The sequence below is a fragment of the Mugil cephalus genome, chromosome 20 (assembly GCF_022458985.1).
Source record: "Mugil cephalus isolate CIBA_MC_2020 chromosome 20, CIBA_Mcephalus_1.1, whole genome shotgun sequence".
NCBI lineage: Eukaryota > Metazoa > Chordata > Actinopteri > Mugiliformes > Mugilidae > Mugil > Mugil cephalus.
Genome location: NC_061789.1, coordinates 15,464,825 through 15,481,741, shown reverse-complemented (window position 1 = coordinate 15,481,741; position 16,917 = coordinate 15,464,825). Strand labels below are relative to the sequence as shown.

The following is a 16,917-nucleotide window of genomic DNA, read 5'->3' as shown; positions in this document are numbered from 1 at the left end:
GTCTATGTCAGGCAGCACAATGTTGTCAGTGGGTCCAATGGGTTGAGGGGTGGGGAGTCTGTGGATCATGCCACAGATACTTGATCAGTCTGGGATCTAGTGTATTTGGAGACCAGGTCTTGGTGAGTGGTACATGACTAACTAACATCCACACAAATGGCAGGTTTAAAAGTTTCCCAGCAGAACACTGTATTCTCACAAGATTGTCAGTGTTATTTATTTCTCCAGCCAGTGGTCATAATGTTATGCTTGATCGGTGTATGCTGTCTGTTTAAACTCAAAAAACAAGGGGAAGACTTGTGACAGTCATAGTCTCCACAAGATGAGTTTGGAAGGTTCTGTGACCAAAGGTCTGGTCCTAGAAGAGTCGAATGAAATCATAACTACCGGTAACATTTAATATATAACTTTTGCCTACACACAGGCGTAATAAATAATATCACTCAGGCACTATTTGAAACATAAACATGCATTACCGTAAGACTGGAAACTATAGCATCCACAGCGATTATTTTTGACTACAACAACAATGTCATTTATTAAATTACTTAATTCAGCTAAGGTACATACACTTCCCAAACACAAATGCACAGCTGTTGTTACTCATTAGCGAACCATATTCAGATTGCTTCCGCCTGGTCAGTTGACTTCAACATTTATCAAACAGTAGGGGTAGGTCACGTTAGTTGTTCTTTTCCAAAACATTGTGTTTATTTCATAAAACAATTACGTGACAGACATGCGAGCCTCATACATGATATGTATAATATTAAATTAACAAAAAAGTTATTTTTCCCACGACAAATGTCTCATTCAGCAGAGACAAATTAGGGCCAACGTTAAAAATGTTTTACCCGTTGATGACAAGAGTGGTACGGTCCACGACACCCTGGTTTCCGCGCGAAAAGACGGCCCGCGCGCCCAAATCGCATATAGCATCCATTGCAGGAACCAGCACGCGACAGGCAGTCTCCGTGGAGCAGTGCTGTGGGCAACAGCAGCGGGCCTGAACATTGTTTTTACGCTTTTTAACCAGTTTTATCGCGTGTGTCCTACAGTTTTAGATAGCTCTTTACAATGCCGTCCAGGACGTCCCTGTCTCTGCCAGACGATATCAGGAAAAGGTACAGTAACGATGTAACACAACTGCCAGTGATGGTTAATAATGGAGCTAGCATGCGGCTTGTTGTCTTGGTTGAAAAAGCCACAGCGGCAGTATAAGCCACTAAACTCAACCACGCCACTCTCGACGTCTTACCTTGTTGTTTTGAGCGTGTCCATCACCTAACTAGCGGTCGTAGCTAGCTGTAGCTCGTTGCCTCTTGACAGCCGCGGCTGCTGCTGCTGCATTCAGAGCATAGTCCGTTAACGTTAGCCACTTAGCATTGTTAGCCTGGGCAGCGTTTGAGATTTGGCGCCAATCAGGAAGTTGTGTTATTTGTATGATTCTCCTAAGTCGTTGGCACAGTGGTTTTTATCTCTGTTGTGCGACAGTGAGTGTGCTCTTAGACGAGTAGCTCTCCCGTACTGACCGCACGGTTGTTGTGACATGTTCTTTGTTTACAGGCTGCAGACGCTGGACAAGGACGGAGTTTCAGATGAGGTGAGTTCTTTATGTACTACATGCAGCTCAGTACCTGCTAGCACTTTACCTGCCTGGATGCTCACTACTCTTTTCAAACAAGTTAGTCACCGTGGAAGTCAAATGACTATGCTGAAGTGACCCCTCAAATACAAGCTGTTGTGACTGTTTTAATTATGTGCCAATCAAAGAATCTGTCGTTACTACTTGTAGTAAATGGAGTAACATTGCAGATGGCAAATGTCATGTCATGCAAAAAAAAAAAAAAAAACAGGATTTAATCTCTCATTACTAAAATGTCACAAAGATTCATAGGCTTGAGTCTTGGTGCTGCTCTTTTTATGAGGGAGTCGTTCATGAACAATTCGGTGCTGCAACATTGACGGGTGCAAGTCAGATTTCAACTATTTAGTTGCTGGTTGGAAAAAAAATTTTACCCTTTGGGTGTTAGTTTCAGCCAATAGCCGTTCTGAAGATATGAGTGATTGTAGGGGCTACATCGGGTCAGATTTATCTTTATATTGTGAGTAAAAGCTGTATGCTGTTTTGAAGTTCACCTTTTTGACTATTCTTTTCTTTTCAGGATCATGTGAAAGAAAAGCTCAGCTTGGTGCAGGATTTTCTACATGTTGATGCTCAAGACCAGCTGACCAGCCTGGAGGAAAAAATGAAAAGCTCAGAAATCTCAATGGTCAGTGACTCTAGGACATGCAAATTGGTATTCATAGTTTAATTGCAGTGCATTTTATTTCTTATCTAACTTCTGGTGTACACCACTTACTATCTGCAGGAGGTATATATCTCTAAGGTGAAAGCCTTGCTGGGAAAAGAGCTTCATGTTGAAAATGGCTCACATGTTGATGGCGTTGAGCAGAATGGAAAGACGAATGGCTACACAAATGGTTCCCACAAAGATCAAGATGAAGATGTATCCATGGGCGTAGACGAAGAAGAGGAAGCTGTTAAGTCACCCACTGCTACAAAAGGGAAGGGTGGACGCAGAAGCAAGGCAAACTCTGACACAAAAAGTACGTTTGAGATTTCTTTCATTTATCATGCTAATTATTTTTCACAAAGGAAATGACCCACAAATTCATAGGCATATAATGATGCCAAGAAAATAAATCTTATATTGCAGAGTCTCCAGCCAGTACCAGGGTTACAAGGAACAGTGGAAAGCAGCCAACCATCATGTCAATGTTCTCCAAAGTGTACGTATCTTATTCCTTATACTTCTAAGAAAATTTGACTAAAACCCTTTTCATAACAAGAATTTTTGTTTTCATGGTCTTGCAGTCAAAAGCGTAAGTCAGAAGACTTGAATGGAGAAGCTGTGAATGGTCAAAATGATCAGAAGGAAGAAGAAGAGACAGAAGAGGTGATGAGTTGTGCTGGTCCTGTTTAAATGTTGAGCATTCAGAGTCTGTAACTAACACTGTTCATACTTGCAAATCTGTTGCAGTCTCGGGAGGAGAAACGTCTCAAAGTGGAGTCTGATGATAAGTAAGTCGTTTGCCCTCTGAACGTTGATAATGGAAGTCATCAGTTGATGTGCTAACACTCACCTTTATGCAGGACTGCTCCAGAGGAAATTAAGAGTGAGATTGTGAAACCCGTTTCTACAGCAAAGGTAATTCATTCATTCTGTTGTGTCATAGCTGTGAACATGTTATGCAATAATCCGTACTTTGTATTAATCTAGCCACTATAATATTTTGTATATTTTATCAGACGCCACCCCCCAAATGTCAAGACTGCAGACAATATTTGGATGACTCAGACCTCAAGTTCTTTCAAGGGGATCCTGATAATGCGGTGAGGATTTGTCACTTTTTTTGCAGGATTTTTTTTACGATAAGTTTTAAGATCTGACGTTTTGTTTTTATGTTTGCATATTAGCTGGATGAGCCAGAGATGTTGACAGATGAGCGCCTCTCTCTCTTTGACTCAAACGAGGACGGATTTGAGAGCTATGATGACCTGCCACAGCACAAGATCACAAACTTCAGGTTAGAAATTCTCCATCAGTTCTCCGATAAGTGTCATCTTGCACTTTCAGTTCTGTATTCCAGCACTCATCCAAATTATGTCGTGTCTTCCAGTGTTTATGACAAGCGTGGCCATCTTTGTCCATTTGACTCTGGACTTATTGAGAAGAACATTGAGCTTTACTTCAGCTGTGTTGTCAAACCCATCTATGATGACAACCCTTGCTTGGATGGTATGGAAACGCGCATCAGGAATAGAAACTTCATCTTCTTGGTTGTCGGGGCTAAATGAAAATGATTCATTTGCAACATTATTTTTCTTTAAGGTGGTGTTCCTGCCAAAAAGCTTGGCCCCATCAATGCCTGGTGGATCACTGGTTTTGACGGTGGAGAAAAGGCCTTAATTGGTTTCACAACAGGTAACAAACTTTCAAAGTGTCCTCTTTGTATTTATTTTCTCATCTGTATATGTGATCTTCTAACAATTATTTGTATGTTTCCTTATTCAGCATTTGCAGATTACATCTTGATGCATCCCAGTGAGGAGTATGCTCCCATCTTTGCACTGATGCAAGAGAAGATCTACATGAGCAAGATAGTGGTTGAATTTCTCCAGAAGAATCCTGACGTGTCCTATGAGGACCTTCTCAACAAGATTGAGGTGAGGTCCCAAAGAGATTTATAACTTGAGCCGAACCTTTCTCTACACGAATGTCTGAATATAGCAGTGAACTGGTGATCTCTTTGACAACATAATGAAGAACAAAACAGTCGCTGAGACGAGTTTAATTGTACTGGCATAACCATTGTTGATGCAATAAAATCCTAATCGATTCTCGTTTCTGCTGCCTTTAGACAACTGTTCCTCCTGCAGGGCTCAATTTCAACTGCTTCACAGAAGACACGCTGCTGCGCCATGCCCAGTTTGTGGTGGAGCAGGTGGAGAGCTACGATGAGGCCGGTGACTCGGATGAGCAACCCATCATTGTTACTCCCTGCATGAGAGACCTGATCAAGCTTGCAGGAGTCACTTTAGGAAAGAGGTACAATTTGCTTCGTGTTAATGTAAAACAATCTTGGCGTATTGACGTGGAAGACCCAGAAGCACGACTGTGTGTTTGTGAATAAACAGACTCCTGATATTGCACGGCATACGTTCTGGAAATATTGCTGGAAATATCTGAAACGATTGATTCATACAATTCATTATGTTTGCCTAACTGCTGTGTGCTAAAGAAATATGAGCAGTGTGCTTCATATTTAACCTAAATGAAGACGCCTCAATTTCCCCTGCTCCTTTGCAGCACATGCTTCAGTACATTTTAGTTCAAAGTTTAATTTCATGCCTGTATTTCTGCTCCTCACTCCTTGTTGTCCCTAATGTCTAACATTCCTTTGACGTTTCCTAATGCAGCATGCTGCTGTACTGGTAGGTAGGCCTCATTGTGAATGCATCCTTAGCTTGTTTGGTGGTGTGTTTATTGTGAAGCATTTAGAAACTGGACAAAAAGGGCAAGACACCAGAGTTCATGCAACAATTTTCTTTCTAATTTTAATTATTATTTTTTTAATATATAATATATATTTTGGCTTTACATTGTGAATTTTATTTACATATATAGTTTAGTTTCTGTCATTTATGAAATCTCTCTGACACCTGGGAGTGTGGACCATAAGATATTCTGACTCGACCACAACTGTTCTATAAATTAATCAAAACCCCGGTAGGATTAAAAGGATTATAATAATAGTGTATACTGAGTTTTTACTCATTGCATGTATCTGCAGTTAAATTGAGTGCAATTTGCTAAAACTGACACTCGCAGCACTGTCCAATTGGCTGTAGAAGGCATGGGATGTTCCAGGACAGGTCTACTATGGATTAAGTCCAAAGGTGAAGGTCCAAATTAATGCTTTCTATAAGTGGAAGTTCTCCATAGATTAGTGACACCGACTAAACTGCTTTTAGCAGAAGAAATGTCGACCTGTTTCAAGAGCCGTCCTACAGCAAAGCTTGTCATTAAGTTACAGGGCATGAAGAAAAATCCACATGAGCTTTAAACCCTCTACAAATGTTTTTTGGGACTTGATATGTGATGGCTTTTTCTTTCACGCCAGATTATTCCCCAATTTAGAGGAGATGTTATTTCTAGTTACATTCAACTCTGCATTGTACCTTTTTACTGTGTATAGTTTTGTTTGCTCAATGTTGCATGGCCTGATGCTGTGGTGTGTTGACGCCCAGGGGCTTCATAATGTCATCTTTCCACATATCATCAGGCATTTGTGTTCAGACGAGAGGTTTTAGATGGCACAAACATCCTTTTGTTTTTTCTTCTCCCCCCACAGGAGGGCAGCCAGAAGACAAGCTATTCGCCACCCAACAAAGATAGAAAAGGACAGTAAGGGACCAACAAAAGCAACCACTACCACACTGGTTTACCAGATATTCGATACCTTCTTCTCAGATCAGATTGAGCAAAATGATAAAGAAAGTGGAGCCAAAAGACAGCGCTGTGGTGTCTGTGAGGTAATTTTCAGATTTTAAGAGAGTGTGACACATTTCATTAGCAGTGTCTAATGGGCATTTCATTTGCATCATTTGTAATTCTTAATAACTGGATTCAATGCGGTTTCCTTATTTTGTCTTCAGGTTTGCCAGTCACCTGATTGTGGCAAGTGTGCAGCCTGCAAGGACATGATCAAATTTGGAGGAAGTGGCAAAAGCAAGCAAGCTTGTAAACAGAGAAGGTGAGCCCACTGCTAAGTAGTTTCTACAGTCTTTCATCTGTCCCTATAAATTCTCTGTTCTTAAACGTTTAGTGTTCTCGAGTTCTGTGTATTGCCGAATGTGCCTCAAGGATAATGTTTACATGTAACATTCTGTTAAAATGACAGAACATTTGTCTGTACTCCTTGTTTCATTTTCAACCAATCCATTAGATGCCCAAACCTTGCCGTAAAGGAGGCTGAAGATGATGAAAACATCGAGGAGGAAGATATTCCAGTGGAGAAGCCCAAAAAGGTTTCTCATGCTAAGAGGAAGAAGCAAACGGAGTGCAAACTTTCCTGGATCGGAGAGCCTGTTGAGGTATTTGATCAATGCCAAATAAGGAAGAAAATAAATTATTTCCTGGCATGCATGAGAACGTATCAGTGAACATACAAAATATATTTCTCTCTCAGACTGTAGGAAAGAAGCAGTACTACAAGAAGGTCTCTGTGAATGATGAAGTGCTGGAGGTGGGAGACTGTGTCTCACTGTCTTCAGAGGATCCATCCATTCCTCTGTATCTGGCTAGGTATGACATTTGAAAAGAAACTCCTGTTTAACGTTTTATTGTGAAGTGTGTAAATCTAATGAAAGTTTTCTTCTCCAGGATCACATCGTTGTGGGAAGACAATAATGGGAAGATGTTCCATGCCCACTGGTTCCTTCGTGGGATTCACACCGTTCTTGGAGAGTCTTCTGATCCACTGGAGCTTGTCATTGTGGATGAGTGTGAAGACATGCTGCTCAATTATGTCCAAGGCAAAGTGAATGTCATGTATAAAGCCCCATCTAACAACTGGTTTATGGAGGTATGATAACTTGAAAGCTTTCAAGTTACTTTTATTTTATAAATGTATTTTATTCTCATCCTCATCCATGGTTCCTTTTGTTTTTTTTGTTTTTTTTAGGGTGGCATGGATAACGACCTCAAGGTAATCGAGGATGATGGGAAGAGTTTCTTCTATCAGTTCTGGTACGACACCGAGTTTGCTCGATTTGAGACGCCCCCCAAGACCTCTGCATCAGAAGACTGCAAGTTCAGGTGAGCGCTGTCCACATGTGCATTTGCAGTGCTCGTGGTCTTTTCTTTTTCTTAACTCTTTTGCTTTTCCTTAAGGTTCTGTGGAAGCTGTGTCAGGACTAAAGAGAGACAGGAACAAGAAGAGCCTCGCGTATTTGATCCCCTGGAGGACGAAGATCGTGATAACAAGTCTCTGTATGCTACAGTCTGCTATAAGGGCGAGCAGTTCAAGGTGGGAGACGGCGTCTACCTGCCTCCTGACGCCTTTAATTTCAGGTGAATGAAATGATTTTTTTTTTTTTTTTTTTTTTCCCCACTTATGGATTCAAAACTTTTCAAGAATGCACATTAAATCTTGAACACATGTAGATTTTATATAAATAAATGTATTGAGTTACACTTCAGCGTTGCGCCACCAGAGGTCCTTCATAACAAACGTGAACAGACTGACGGCTAAGTTTATTAGTCAAGCAGGTATTTGTGCACTGCATCAAAAATAATCAATTTAAGAAATCCATTGGAGTTAATACTTTTTTTTTTTTTTTTTTTTTTTTTTTTTTAATGTTTGATTTATTCAGACCACACTCCTTCAAGATTATTGTTTTGACTGGAAATGTGGCACATTTAATTTTTGCAACAAAATTATTCTATATAATACCAATGGAAAAATCTATATATTTTTGAAAGCTATGACAGAATGGATACGATTAAACAATAGGAATTGGTTTCATTCTGTCTCTTTCTGGCTCTTAGCATGAAACCAGCCAGTCCAGTGAAGCGCTCCCATAGAAAAGAAGATGTGGATGAGGATCTGTATCCTGAGTATTACCGGAAGTCTTCAGACTACATCAAGGGCTCAAACCTGGACGCTCCACAGCCTTTCCGCGTTGGCCGCATCAAGGAGATCTTCTGTCACAGGCGCAGCAACGGCAAACCCGACACTTCAGAGGTCAAACTGCGACTCTACAAGTTCTACAGGTAAAAGCTGTAAATTTGTTATTTTGTGTTGAGCATATGACCATAACTAACTGGATTTTGTCTACTCTCCAAGGCCTGAGAACACTCACAAAGGTGTCAAAGCTACTTACCACACAGACATCAATCAGCTGTACTGGAGCGATGAAGAAGTGACGGTCAACATGACTGAGGTGATCGGACACTGCCAAGTAGAATACGCAGAAGACCTGAATGAATCGGTCCAGGACTATTCCAGTGGTGGACCTGATCGTTTCTATTTCCTGGAGGTATAATTGTTCATATTTTTATATACAGCTGTTTGTATTGTAGCTTATTAAAGTTATTTCCACTTTGTAACACTTGCCTAAGACCTATTAAGCAGTTGCCATGTTTAATATTTTTATTCTTACCCATTCCACTGTCTCAGGCTTATAATGCTAAATCAAAAAGCTTCGAGGATCCTCCAAATCATGCCCGCTCTGCTGTCCATAAAGGGAAAGGAAAGGGCAAAGGAAAAGGTAACGAGGCAAACATGCACATTTTCTACAACTGCTTTTAGGCTCAATGAAATTATAATCCGGTAAATATTTGTCGCTCAAGGTAAAGGCAAAGGGAAGTCATCGGCTGCACAGGAACAACAGGACTCTAATTTAGAGCCACAGAAACCTAAAGTTCCCAAATATCGCACACTGGATGTGTTCTCTGGCTGCGGTGGACTTTCTGAAGGCTTCCACCAGGCTGGTAAATGCGCACAAAATGTGACTTGCATGAGGAATGCACAACCTGATCTTTATTTCTCAGTAAAATGCTCAAACCTCACCTGTCTGCTCACGGCCTTCAGGTATCTCTGAGACTCTCTGGGCCATAGAGATGTGGGAACCTGCAGCGCAGGCCTTCAGGCTCAACAACCCCGGCACCACGGTGTTCACAGAGGACTGCAACGTCTTGCTTAAGTTGGTCATGTCTGGCGAGAAGACGAATTCTCTCGGCCAGAAGTTGCCTCAGAAGGGTGACGTTGAGATGCTGTGCGGAGGCCCTCCTTGTCAAGGGTTCAGTGGGATGAACCGCTTCAACTCTCGCACTTATTCCAAGTTCAAGAACTCACTTGTGGTCTCCTATCTTAGGTGAGTGTTTGTAATGAGACATTGTTGCCTTGCTCCCGTAGATGACATGATATTGTACATTTTCGTCAGTGCAGCCTTTAACTGCACACTTTAAAATGACTTGTCTCTTTCTTCCAGTTACTGTGATTACTACAGACCCAAGTTCTTCCTGCTTGAGAATGTGAGGAACTTTGTCTCATTCAAAAACTCCATGGTCCTGAAGCTGACTCTACGCTGTCTGGTGCGAATGGGCTACCAGTGTACCTTCGGTGTCCTTCAGGTTGGTGTTACTATACAGACACTATGCTATATACTATCTCTTTTCTGTGTCAAATGTCTGGTCCATCCTTCTATGGCAATGTCATCCTGAAATTAAGATGACTAAAATAAACTTCAGGCTTTACAAGATCACCAAGTCGATCATTTCTGCTCCTCTCATCAGGCCGGCCAGTACGGCGTGGCCCAGACCCGCCGCAGGGCAATCATCCTCGCTGCAGCTCCTGGAGAAAAGCTGCCGCGCTACCCCGAACCTCTGCACGTGTTCGCTCCCAGAGCTTGCTCTCTGAGCGTGGTGGTGGACGAAAAGAAATACGTCAGTAATGTCACACGGTAATGTCAAATTTTCTCTCTTGCACTGTTTATGTATAGTTGCAGACTTCAAATCTGTAAAGAATAGAAGGAAATCAATGTGAGGGATATCAGACTAAATCTTCTGTCTACCCACAGAGGTAATGGTGGAATCTACAGAACCATCACTGTCAGGGACACCATGTCTGATCTGCCTGAGATTCGCAACGGTGCAGCTGCTTTGGAGATTTCATACAATGGAGAACCACAGTCTTGGTTCCAGAGACAGATCAGAGGCACGCAGTATCAGCCCATCCTCAAAGATCATATCTGCAAGGTGAGCTCAGATGTGTTAACGTAAGCTCACTTCTTAAACAGCTGTGGATAAATGATAACTTCATACAACGTGGTCTGTGCTTTCAGGACATGAGCGCCCTTGTCGAGGGTCGCATGCGTCACATCCCTCTGGCTCCAGGCTCCGACTGGAGGGATCTGCCCAACATCGAGGTTCGTCTCAAAGACGGCACCATGACCAAGAAACTGCGCTACACACACTCTGATAAAAAGAACGGACGCAGCAGCACGGGTGCTCTCAGAGGTGTTTGCACTTGTGCAGGAGGTATGTTACGTCTAGTATGTTATGGAAACGACAGAGCTTAGGTCTCCAGTGTCCAGACATCGCTTATGTTTCCTTCTTGTTGTTTTAGGGAAGCCGTGCGACCCTGCAGACAGGCAGTTCAACACCCTGATCCCCTGGTGTCTGCCCCACACTGGGAACCGCCACAATCACTGGGCCGGACTCTATGGCCGCTTGGAGTGGGACGGATTCTTCAGCACAACCGTCACTAATCCTGAGCCCATGGGCAAACAGGTAGATCATATTTTTTACTCATCATTTTCAGCCAGGAGCCCATTCTGGGAGTAGCTTGGTCTAAGCAGTAATTTTAGGGAATGCTTTAAATTTATGAACATGAATCAAATGAGTAGATTTGGATCCTAACCGTCTCATTTGTTTTCAGGGCCGTGTTCTGCATCCTGAACAGCACAGAGTGGTCAGTGTGAGGGAGTGTGCGCGCTCTCAGGGATTCCCCGACACCTACCGCTTCTTTGGAAACATCCTGGATAAACACAGACAGGTAAGAGCACAAGGACAAGTGGAGGTGTTTAATATATTTGTGCTAGTAATGGATGTGGAATGTAGTTAGAAAATAGCTGCACTGCCTAATTTCAGTCGTACAAAATATATGTAAACCCCAAAACTATAAGGATTCATAGCATATTTCATCTGTGAAGCTTTTGCAGAGGCAGTGCTCTTAATAAAATAAACATGCATTAAGGAACAGGGTTCCAAATAAATGCTGCTTGTTCTGCCAGCTTATGTAATTGCTTCTTTCCGTTGCTGCGTTCCAGGTTGGAAATGCTGTGCCGCCTCCACTCTCCAGGGCCATAGGTCTGGAGATAAAGAAGTGTGTATTGGAGAGAATGAAGGAAGAACAAGCGACAGGTGACTTAATTGGTCTCAGTTGTACATGTTTATTTATTTCCCCTGATTGTTACGTTAAACTACAGAAGGCCTTATTCAAATGTGTGTGTTCATCCCTCCACAGAGAGCATCAAACAAGAGAAGATGGATGTCTCCGATTAGTTCTTCATTCCCTTTCCAGCAAGAATCAGTTTTTATAAATCCTGATGCTTTATGTTGGGAAATTTCTTTTAAACAAGTAATCTTTCAACTGAGTCACTAAGTGGCCATTACGGACATTCTGTGTAGTACCATTCCATGCTGACTTTTAAATGTGCTTTTAATCTTGTTGTTAAATGTTCATCTAATGTGGGACACATTGTAGTTTTTATATGTAATATTTCAAATAAAGCTCTTATCAAATCATATTTGATGTAATTAAAATTCTTAAATGAAAAATGGTGTGGTCTGGTCTGAATGTTCATAATAGTCTCTAGAAAGACATTTTAGACAAAGTTAAGCCTTACTGAACTTTTGCATGTTTACTGAGACAACTGATTGGTCAGCAAGTCTCAAAAGGTGCTTTAATTATATCAGGAAATTAAAGGGAACAGACTATTGGATGTCATGTGCATTAAAGTAGAATGTGTATGTATTTTTGTGGATTTTTTTTTTTGGTGACATTTTAATCAAGCCATTTAACATGGTGAGTGGAAAAGCTAAGATGGTGAATAATGTGACCCCTGTACTAGAATAGTCAAAGTGCAGATGACTGTACTATAACGCAACATGTCGACTTGGTGATACCACTGACATCCTTTCCAATCCTATAGTAGTGAAAGTAGTAAAATTCAGGCTGATACTATGAAAATATACCTAATGTGTCTGGTAAAAATTCAAATCATACAAGACACTAATTTTTTTTTAATGTTGGGCCTCATTCACTAATATATGCGCAGAAATGTTCTTACTCTTCGCAAAAACAAGTACTTGCGCAATATTACCGTCGGACTCATGACACGTGCGTACTGGCCAATTATGTTCTCAGAGTGGGTTGTGAAATCCCAGCCTGACGCACTATTTCCCTCTGGAATGTACCTGCAGCCAGGAAACAGAGGGCAGACAGGACACGCACCTGAAGAGGTACAGGGTGAGCGCGGTGTGTCGGGTGATGGAGATGCTGCTCCAAGGAACTGCACAGATCCAGCAACACATGCCTTAGCAGTCGGAAATGGCTCATAAGCCATTCTTCACTTTCATCAAACATGTTTGGACGGTCCCTGAAGATTCGCTCTCTCCTGAATGCACAGGCAGCGATATCTTCCAGCAAGGCTAGATCTGCCATCTCTCCACGTCATTGGAGGTAAATTGGACTCCTTTATATATCTTCCATGCCAATTAATCAATGAAATCAACTACAGATGCGCAGTCGTAGCACTACAAACATTTGAACATTTTCATATGGTCTACTCTATTGTAAAATTAAAGTATAACTGAATTGCTATAATTGTAATAATAAATTATGAGGATGACATGGGGTTTATGTTTGGTCCATACATTAGTAAATTCAATTTTTGTTATGATTAAAGGCTTTTTTTCCGATTATTTAAGTTTTAATATAGTATGTATTTATTTAAAAGAGTGTGTGTTAACATTTCCAAGGAAATTTCTTTCATCAATTGTGCGTACGCATGGTCTGAGGGAGTTCTAAATTAGTTCGCGGAGTAGGGAAAAATTTAGGTAAGAAGAAATTGATGAATCCCAGATTTGTGCGTCAAACGTGAAAAATCACCCAAACAAAGAAAAACTGAGACAAAGAAATTGTGACAATTTTCTTTATTTCACAGCCATATTTTACCGCATTTAAATCTGGCATCTTCCTGGAATATCTGGAGTATATTTCGTTGAATTCCTCAGTTGTTTGAAGGTCTGCAAAGAGAGGAAAATTAGGATGGCAACAAAGCCAAAAATAAAACATGCCGCTCAGCTGATAAAATCCACAATTAACTTACTTGGCCCATTCAACATTGAGAATAAGATGATCATATCCAAATCCTGACACTCCAGCGATGGCTCTGGCTGCATCTTCCCGACGGTGGAAACTGATGAAAGCAAATCCCTGCAATAAAAAAAAGTAAGTAGTTGATGAGAAACATTAACATGACTCTTGGTCGATGTTTTCTGCTTTAATTTTGAATCTTACAGTTGTTCACTTTAAAAACCCTTTTCTCTGGGTCTCTGCCAGACGATCACTGACCTTAGACTGCCCTGTGTTCTTGTCCTTGGCCAGATATATTCTTGAGATGGAGCCAAATGGCCTGAAGAGCTCCTGCAAGTCAGTCTCACGGGTGTCCTCCGACAGGTTGGTCACGCGAATGGTGGCGTTGTCATCAGCTGTCAGATGTAGATCAGATGTAGGTCAGATGTAAGCGCGCACACACACACACACACACACGCTGCTGATTAATAGATGCGGCAAGTATGTCAACGTACACCCACCTCTGCGGTTCGGCTGCATGGACTCCCCTCTTCGTGTGCCTCCATCCCTCAAGCTCGGGGGCACGTACTTCCCGGTCTTGCTCTGTGCAGGCTGCGCCGGCTCCGGTTCCGCTGGTGAAAGAAAGGAAGGAAAAGCGGGGGCCACATTAATCACGGCAGGTAAAATTTAGGAACAGCTGACGACTAAGGACCAGCATCTGCGTAACAACAGAGAAGTGTGAGCAGGTGGTACCAGAGCTGGCAGGCTTGTCCTTGTCGCCGGTGGAAAGGCCGAGCTGCTCAGCCAGCTCCTTCTGCATGGGGCCCAGAGTGTCCTTGTACGGACAGCGGGTTGTCCAATGGTCGCCTTTGCAGATACGACAAGACACAATCTTCTGTCCTTTCAATTTGTTCATGGGATCCTCGTCCTGGTCTTGAGCATTCAAGTCCTGAAAAGAGCAAATAAGGTTCAGAAGTTCAATCCCAAATGGTGACAGAAATTCTTCTTTGACAGGGCTCACCGAGAACAGTCAGACAATTCTCATCAAGACACAATCAACAATAAAACCATAACTAAAATCACACATTTAGAGTAACTCACACACGACTTTAAAAAATAAGGGCATGGTGGTCAACCTGATCACAGACAGGCTGTTAAACTGAAGGGGAGTGTGAAGTGAACAGCCAATTAAATACAACAGTTGTTGTGGGTTGCGGGTACATGTTTGTGGGCTGTTGGGTTGAGGTTTGGTAGTGCAGTCTCACATCAACAGGAAGCAAGAACCTGCAAAAACACTCTTTCACGCAACACCGGTACTGCCCAGAGTAGTCAGAGTAGTCAGAGTGGCGTGAGAAACTGCACAGTGAAAAATCTCACCTCTTTGCTGGAGATGAAGGTCATGAAAACATCATCGCTGACTGTGGTGGTGGCAACATTAGGGCCCGGCGCATCGAACTCAGAGTTGCCAAATTTCTTCCAATTCTGAAAGGATTCCGCAAAAAACACCGTGTCACCTCAATTAATCCTGTTTAATTTGTGGTAAAGTGCAGTTACACATAAATTCAATGCACACACAAACCTTTCTCCTGGCAACAGCTTTTGAGGCTTTCCTTGTCTCGATCTTGAAGGTCCGCACAATCTAGCAGGCAAAAAACAAAACAAAAAAAAACCCCAAGAATATAAATGAATAAAGGACATTTTCTTTTTAAAACAACAGTCACTGACAGAATCACACACAAACCATCAGTGAACAAACTGAACCTGTAATTACCTTGAATTTCTTTCCATCATCATCTATTTTATACTCCGTGACGGTTTTGATATTCCCCTTGATGGTCTCCTTGGGGGATGGCAGTGTGCCTGTCAAAAACACAACAAAAAAACCCATCACCACAACGTTTAGTCAGTAGGCATTGTTTGCGTGGGCTCTGCAACCGCTACTTTTACAGTTACCTTTTCACTTCTATGCCAGACTGTAATGGGAAGTCCCAGAAGTTTTTAACATATTTAGATAGAAACTGGCACAGGAATTACTTCCCACTAAAATGGCAAAGTTCACATGCATAAATGAACTTGCAAAGTATGAAAATTACATAGAAGATTGCAATTTTTCAATGAAAGTAACTAAACAGCAGACAGCAATGTGCCCCAAATTGTACATCTTAAGAAATTTCATTTTCATCACCCCCAAGGCTAGTTTATTAAATGTAACATTCTCCTAATTTGCTGTCGTTACTTATAGATTATTATTCTGTTATTTTACTGGTCGGGCCGGCTTGAGATCAACATGGACTGAAATTGAACTAAAATGAGGTTGACAACCCCTGGTTTATTATTTTCTTGGTGTCTCACTGCCGCCAGGGACGTTGTGCTAACGGAGCATGCTAACTGTTAGCCAACGACAGACCCTGCTGCATACGTCAGTGCCTACAGGCAGCGGCATATGTCAGTAACACATTTAATAAACCGCACATCACCGTGTCAGTCGCTAAAACGCGTAAATGCCGATTTTAAAGTATTAACGTGTCCAAAACGTTACTGGATATAACACTCTAAATCGGCCGAGAACCACGTGGAGGTGGAAGTCTCCGAGTCGGCCTCCTTTAGCCGGGCACCAGGCTAACGAGCTCCTTACCTTCATCGCCTTCCTCTTCTACTTGGTCTGCCCAACTGGGCTTGGAGCTGGAAGAGAGACAAAGAGTCAATAGTAGGACATATGGATGTCCGGGGCATAGTGTAAGTTAGTATAGCGGTCTAATAACACTCACTCGTCGTATTCAATCGACGGCATCTTCTCAGCTGATGTAGTTTCAGCACTGAGGAGCAGTAGTAGCCTAGCTTAGCCTAGCCGCGGCGCCTCTTCTCTCACTTCCCCGAACTGTAACTTCACAATAAAAGTAGGACGCTTATGGGGAGCGGGGAACTTCACATTAAGAGTATCGCTTTATACCATAAACGCACGCACAAAGACATAGTCACACACTTAAGGGTCAGAGCTTTAGGGGTGCTTTACTGTCAAACTACTGTGTCACAAAGCTGTCATTCATAAAATAAAGAAAGAAAGAAAGAAAGAAAGAAAGAAGAAGAAGAAGAAGAAGCTGCATTTAAATGAGAAGATGAAGTAGGAACAGAAAGTGCAAAACAAACTTAAAGATGTAAAGGTCAATAAAGTTAAGAGACAACGTCACTTTATCCCCTGTCTCTCTTTTTTGGAGATGTTTAAACCACATACATCCGACTATCGTGATGATTTTTTTTTCTCATCTCATCATAGACAAAGGGGTGCTGGGACATAATTTAAGAATGAAAATGAGAATAAGAATAAACATGAGCTAGACATGTCTAAGGTTCTATTATCCAAAAAGAACATTTCTGCCCATCTGCAGTTTGCTAATCCTCATGTGGACAAGTCACTCACAAGACAATAGAGAAAATGTTTTGTGGACTAATGAAACCAAATGAGAATTATTCAGTTTAAATGAGAGG

At 41.8% G+C, this 16,917-nt stretch overlaps 2 protein-coding genes across 4 annotated transcripts; one reads left to right on the top strand and one right to left on the bottom strand.

Moving 5' to 3' along the window:
- The first annotated feature begins 924 nt into the window (after positions 1-924).
- dnmt1 (DNA (cytosine-5-)-methyltransferase 1) lies at positions 925-11,912 on the top strand. Of its 2 annotated transcripts, XM_047572271.1 has the most exons (35): positions 925-1,124; positions 1,567-1,603; positions 2,166-2,273; positions 2,373-2,610; positions 2,721-2,793; positions 2,879-2,960; positions 3,045-3,085; positions 3,158-3,212; positions 3,314-3,397; positions 3,482-3,591; positions 3,685-3,803; positions 3,897-3,989; positions 4,080-4,231; positions 4,426-4,613; positions 4,985-4,999; positions 5,920-6,100; positions 6,224-6,321; positions 6,514-6,661; positions 6,757-6,872; positions 6,951-7,152; positions 7,252-7,385; positions 7,461-7,640; positions 8,118-8,342; positions 8,416-8,608; positions 8,749-8,839; positions 8,922-9,062; positions 9,163-9,445; positions 9,563-9,704; positions 9,867-10,033; positions 10,151-10,328; positions 10,415-10,610; positions 10,699-10,862; positions 11,011-11,127; positions 11,402-11,495; positions 11,599-11,912. In XM_047572271.1, the coding sequence occupies exons 1-35, from the start codon at positions 1,078-1,080 to the stop codon at positions 11,634-11,636; spliced, it is 4,530 nt and encodes a 1,509-aa protein (XP_047428227.1). In that variant the 5' UTR covers positions 925-1,077; the 3' UTR covers positions 11,637-11,912. The 2 variants fall into 2 exon arrangements, with proteins under 2 accessions (XP_047428227.1, XP_047428228.1); XM_047572272.1 differs by lacking the exon at positions 4,985-4,999.
- A 1,362-nt stretch (positions 11,913-13,274) lies between these two features.
- eif3g (eukaryotic translation initiation factor 3, subunit G) lies at positions 13,275-16,319 on the bottom strand. Of its 2 annotated transcripts, none has more exons than XM_047571797.1 (10): positions 16,200-16,319; positions 16,067-16,113; positions 15,203-15,291; positions 15,011-15,070; positions 14,809-14,913; positions 14,185-14,380; positions 13,947-14,063; positions 13,711-13,847; positions 13,466-13,572; positions 13,275-13,382 (listed from the first exon to the last, which is right to left on the bottom strand). In XM_047571797.1, the coding sequence occupies exons 1-10, from the start codon at positions 16,220-16,222 to the stop codon at positions 13,367-13,369; spliced, it is 897 nt and encodes a 298-aa protein (XP_047427753.1). In that variant the 5' UTR covers positions 16,223-16,319; the 3' UTR covers positions 13,275-13,366. The 2 variants fall into 2 exon arrangements, with proteins under 2 accessions (XP_047427753.1, XP_047427755.1); XM_047571799.1 differs by having other exon boundaries at positions 13,953-14,063.
- Positions 16,320-16,917: the final 598 nt, after the last annotated feature.